This window comes from Esox lucius, chromosome 14 (assembly GCF_011004845.1).
Source record: "Esox lucius isolate fEsoLuc1 chromosome 14, fEsoLuc1.pri, whole genome shotgun sequence".
Lineage (NCBI taxonomy): Eukaryota > Metazoa > Chordata > Actinopteri > Esociformes > Esocidae > Esox > Esox lucius.
In genome coordinates, this window is record NC_047582.1 from 37,453,615 (window position 1) to 37,459,614 (window position 6,000).

The 6,000-nt window shown below is 39.7% G+C and overlaps 1 protein-coding gene across 1 annotated transcript in view; it reads left to right on the forward strand.

Annotated features, from left to right (window-relative positions):
* shank3b (SH3 and multiple ankyrin repeat domains 3b) overlaps nucleotides 1-4,259 on the forward strand; it is a 133,412-nt gene extending 129,153 nt beyond the window's left edge. The window contains 2 exon segments of the mRNA XM_034296770.1: nucleotides 56-85; nucleotides 1,838-4,259. Of these exon segments, the coding sequence (XP_034152661.1) occupies nucleotides 56-85; nucleotides 1,838-2,432 (625 nt within the window). The 3' untranslated portion in view covers nucleotides 2,433-4,259.
* Nucleotides 4,260-6,000: the final 1,741 nt, after the last annotated feature.

Here is a 6,000-nt window from a genome sequence, read left to right on the forward strand (position 1 = left end):
TAACCCTGTTCTAGGCAATAGTACATACAGAATATATTTCTTTGTGTTCTTGCAGATGTCACCAAGACAATGGAGAGAGTAAATCGTAGGTTTTTAACTTGCTGGGTAAACAACCGTCGCTTCGTCTCCATATAGTAAACTTGCATGAATTAAACCTGACCTTAACCCTACACATATATTTTAACTTAAACCTAACCCTAGCCCCAAACTGGACCCTATCTTTAACCCTTCACTAGAACTTAACTCTATAATAAACTTAATCCTAAAACAACAACTTTTAACATAATCCTACACTTAAACCTCCTCACACTAATCCTAGTAACTGTTTCTGTGCTAGTCCTACTGATAACAGTCCCTCTATAATAAACCAAATGATAAATATGTCACTCCACACTAACCCTACTGATAACTGTCCCTTTGTAATGTAACTAATGATAAATATGTCACTCCACTCTAGCCCTACTGATAACTGTCCCTTTGTAATGTATCTAATGATATGTCACTCCACTCTAGCCCTACTGATAACTTTCCTGTTATAAAATACCTAATGATAAATATGTCACTCCACACTAGCCCTACTGATAATTGTCTAGCTTTATTAGTGCCCCAATTTGTGATGTGGTTGAATGTATAAGCAAAGGTTACAAAAGGCTGATTCTAAAATGTTTCCAATGTGGGCCCTTTGTTTACATTTTCTTTGAGCGATGGCTTTCATCACCTGCGTGAAGTTGGCCCCCCCACCAACGCAAAACGTCGTCAAACTATGCTCGTTCGTTTGTGCTCCGTTTGTGCTGGTTTGTGCTGTAAAAAGTTTTGTTTGTGCTGCTTCCGTTTTTTAGATATTAACAATATTTTTAGGTCAATCTGAGGTCAATTTTTGGGTGAATTTGGAGCATGTGGGGGGGCTGGTGATGTCATCGTCTATAATTCAATGTCTAATATTTTAAAACCCGAAGCAGCACAAACGAAACTTTTACCGGCACAAACCAGCACAAACGAAGCACAAACGAACGAGACTATTTTGGGTGAATTTGGAGCATGTGGGGGGGCTGGTGATGTCATCATCTATAATTCAATGTCTAATATTTTAAAACCCGAAGCAGCACAAACGAAACTTTTACCGGCACAAACCAGCACAAACGAAGCACAAACGATCGAGACTATTTTGGGTGAATTTGGAGAATGTGGGGGGGCTGGTTGACCTCAGATTGACCTAAAAATATTATTGTAATATCTAAAATACCGAAGCAGCACAAACGAAACTTTTTACAGCACAAACGTAGCACAAACGAACAAGACTATTTTGGGTGAATTTGGAGCATGTGGGGGGGCTGGTGGCGTAATCGTGTATAATTCAATGTCGAATATTTTAAAATCCAACGCAGCACAAACGAAACCTTTACCGGCACAAACCAGCACAAATGAAGCACAAACGATCGAGACTATTTTGGGTGAATTTGGAGAATGTGGGGGGGCTGGTTGACCTCAGATTGACCTAAAAATATTATGTTAATATCTAAAAAACGGAAGCAGCACAAACGAAACTTTTTACAGCACAAACCAGCACAAACGGAGCACAAACGAACGAGTATAGTTTGACGACGTTTTGCGTTGGTGGGGGGGCCAACTTCACGCAGGTGCTTTCATCCACAGGTCGTGACTAGTCATACATGGGCAATGACTATTTACTTGTTGTACTTTGAATATAATTGAAATGATCAACTACTATAGATTTCCTGCAAAGCCAACAGTTACCTAATGGTATCCCTGCCTTCATCTCTCCTCCTTCTACCTCACTCTTCATCTCTTCCTTTTGTCCTTTCTTCCTTTCTCTCAGGTTATTCAGTAGCCTAGGGGATGTCCACACCATCTCCCAAAGGGGTTTTGGTGGCACCACCTACACTGTCAGGCCAGGATGCCGCTACCCAATTACGCCTCGCCGCAGTCCCAGCCCATCCCCCTCAACAGGCCCTGTCCCATCCCCTGAGAGGTCTGAGGTCAGTCCTGGTCGGAGCTTTGGGTTTAGCTCTTCCCATCACCACCACACCATCCTCAAGTCATCGAGCCTCAGCCTGCCTTCAGAGCCTAAGGAAGTCCGCTTTGTAATGCGGAGTGCCAGCGCTCGAACGCGCTCCCGTTCTCCTTCTCCTTCCCCCCACGCCTCCCCCTGTCCCTCTCCAGTTCTGGGATCCCCTCTCCTTGCCCTGCGTCCTTGGCGCCAGCGTCCTTTAGCCCTCTGGAGTAAGTACGACGTGGGAGACTGGCTAGAGAGTGTTGGCCTGGCAGAGCATCGTACCCGCTTCCAGGAGCATGAGATTGAGGGCTCACACCTTCCTGCTCTCACTAAGGATGACTTCGCTGAACTGGGCGTAACACGGGTTGGACACCGCATGAACATTGAGCGAGCACTCCGACAACTGCTTGACAACTGATCCTTGACCTCTAACCCTTTTGTGGACGTATCCTGGCAACAGCAATGGTTGTATCCTGTCTACACCAGTGGCTGTATTATTTGAAAGCATCTATTTTCCAAAGACAGCATCCCATGGAGTTGAGCATTTTGTATGAATTTTTCATGAATATACAAGAAAATACCTCCTCCATCTATATATCTTAATTATTTTCCAATAATTATATTTACTTTGTATCTACAATAAATGGTTATAGGATTGGATATATTGAAACACAAAGTATGTGCATTGTTTAATGTACCTTGCCCTGTCTTTCTAATATGTTAAAGTTGCTTTCACATCTACCATGTTCAGTCCACTGGAATTTAACCTTGGTGCGTTATCTCCTAGTTATCTCCTATCTCCTAGTTTGGTTCATTTCAGGGGTTGAGAATGCATCAATCGCGCAGAGTTGTGCACTAAATAATCCATGTGGTGTCAGACTGCTAACAAATTAATCCTGGCATGGTGAGAATGTAATCCAACCCTAATATAGTAAGTGACCCAAAAAAGCTGCCCATTGTGGGTGGAATTTGCAATGTATTATTGGATTGGTAGGGCAATCATCAACACTGTACAAACTAGCTACAGCACAGGCCCAGCTTGCATGATAAGTTGCAGAGGAAAGATAGCAGAAGACAAGAGATTATAATTTCTGAAATGTTTGAAGAACTAGGTGTCCAAAATATGTTGGGGATAAATATGTTGAGAGGGGATTTCAGCAAACAGTGTATCAGTGCCAAGTAAAGAAAACTGTCCAAAAACAGTATGTGGAAGTGAGCAAATGTATTACAGATAAGTGGTAACTCTGGGAATGAAAATGACAAGTTGTGTGTAGTATTGTTTGGTAATCATTGGCACTAGGCGGCTTACAATCAAATGGAGATGAGGATTCACAATATACATGCATCAGGGCATTTGTTGCTGTCAAGTGGATTGCATTTCTATTTTTGCACCAAATATCTGTCCAATCAGTGAAAGACATTTCCAACCAAGGTTTTTGTTTACAATGTTTGTTTCATTGGAATTTGGGTAGTGTGAAACCTTATCGAACTAAAATGGAATGGAAACAAATGAATTAACATTGATTTGATTCATACTAAACAAATTGAGTAATAGGTGAGAAATGTATCTTTTACCCTTTTATTGTACTACATTTAACTTTTAGTGTATTTTAATATCCAGATTGTTTTAATGGGTAATGTTGACTTACAGGGTGGTGTTACATTTCACTTCTTGATCTCCATTTCCATACAAAGGTCTAAAATATACAATTTTCCTGTAAGTCTACTACATTAGCCCATAAGTCTAATACATTGCCTTGTTAGTACATTATATTTTATTACCCTGTAAGTCTACAACATTGCCCTGTCAGACCACCTGTCTATTAACCTTTTTATCCAAAACCTTTTACTTTATTCTATTGTCCTGTTAGTCCACTACATTGGTCTATTTGTCTACTATCTTGAGGCTTCTCAACTGGTGTGTCACAAGCCAAAGTTGGGTTAGAAATTATATTTGTTCTGTTTATTTCTGTTTTGAAATAATGAAAAACAAACTACAGTTTAAATAAAAAAGCTAAAACCAGGTAGAATATTTATAGATCAGCTCTCTACAGCAGTTTCTGTGGCCTAATACAATGAGCTTGTCATTTTTCTTAACACTAGAACTGCCAAGCCTTTTTCACCCCCTATAACTGCCAGAGCCGAACGCTGTTTCTCGTCATTAGCATACAGATCGTCCCTATTAGCATGGACATTCTCCTCCACAGCATCACCATCCAGCCAGAGCATCAGTTCAGCTACTGGGTCGTCATCAAACTATATAGAATAGTGTAAAAATAATGAATTACAGAATTTTTTGTTTTAATTGGTTAATGAATTAGAAAAATACAATAATGTGTTTGTATTGAAGGCCTCATCATACTAAAAACACAACTAAAAAAATAATACATAGAAAAAGAAGAGGTCTGAAATGAATAGGCTGTGAACAGCGCCTCTTTGCACGTCTCTCCTGGGTTGTAGTGGGGCTATCGGGTTGATTTCAACGCCAATGCTTAGCTCTAGTCTCATAGATTATTGGTATATATGATTTTTCTATAGGTGACATGAAAACGTTATCGAAGAACCTAGAGGATTTATTAGCAAAAGACGAGATATGGCTGGAACTTCGTTTTGTGAAAAATTATATAAGCCTCATCTTCAGTAAAATAAGCAGAGACAATAGGATGTGTGAGCGATTTAGTTTCTCTTTCCCTCCTAAAATAATTTAAATTTTCTATTTACATTTTATGAATTAGCCTACACATTATTTTTCCTATTGAAAAACAGTAACACATGTGGTATGTAGCCTATATCATTTGTATTATGTTTCAATAATAGACTAATTACATTTTCATTCATCTGGGAGTATCGCAAAACCATCCATTGACGTCATGCATTCAGTGAGGGGTGATTAGTGCCTGGGTACCATTTGGATTCCAAACCCACGCCAAAGTGGCGTGGGTTGTTGGCGGATTAAGTCGTAAAATAGGGTCAAAAAATCAGGTAAATTGTCTTTAAATCTTTTTTTGTTTGTCAGTTTAGAATTCCGACAATGGAACATTGTAATATACACCTATTTAGGAAGTGTAATGGAAGGAGGAGGGTTTAGCTTTCCAAATGGCAGTTTTATTTTAATTACAAACTCAAATGTCAATTGTTGTAGGCATTTGGCAGTTCAATTGTTAAACCCTTTCATTAATATTGAATCACTGACAGTGCAAATCTGTGAATGTTGTACCCTTAATATAATTGCTATACAATAAGATTCCAGCTAGCATTTCAGTTTTCAAATTTTTCATAATGAGCAGTACACTGTAAATGAAACAATGTGGTGTAATATTTGACAGACCAGTTGAGAACCACTGTACTACAATGTTAGTCCACAAAATTCCAATGTTAGTCCACTGTCCTGTTAGTCTAATACATTGTCTTGTTAGATCACTTCAAAAACTTGTTAGTGCACTTAAATACCCCCATCAACTAAAACACCCTGGTAGTAGTCTACTGCTTTACCTTATTAGTCTACTACACAGGGGTCAAACCAGTTCCACCGAGGCCCAAGTGTCTGCAGGTTTTTGCTCTTTCCTTGTGCTTGTTTAATTTATTAGTTCACTTATTATTTGTTAGGTCATTTGTTAGGAGCTCCCTCCCTGGTTGTGTAGGTCTCAATTGTCAGTCATTTGTTAGGAGCTCCCTCCCTGGTTGTGTAGGTCTCAATTGTCGGTCATTTGTTAGGAACTCCCTCCCTGGTGTTGTGGGTCTCAATTGTCAGTGATTTGTTAGGAACTCCCCTCCCTGGTGTTGTGGGTCTTAATAGCGCACCAATTGCAGGAATAAACATCAACCTGTAAACACCAGGCCTTCTGTGGAATTAGTTTGACGTCTATGGACGACAACCTGACCCTGATATTATTTTTCATGACCTTGTTAGTCTTCAATATTGCCATGTCTTCTGTTCTGTCAGGGAGACCTTGAATAGTCCTTACATAGATGTTTTCTATAAACGA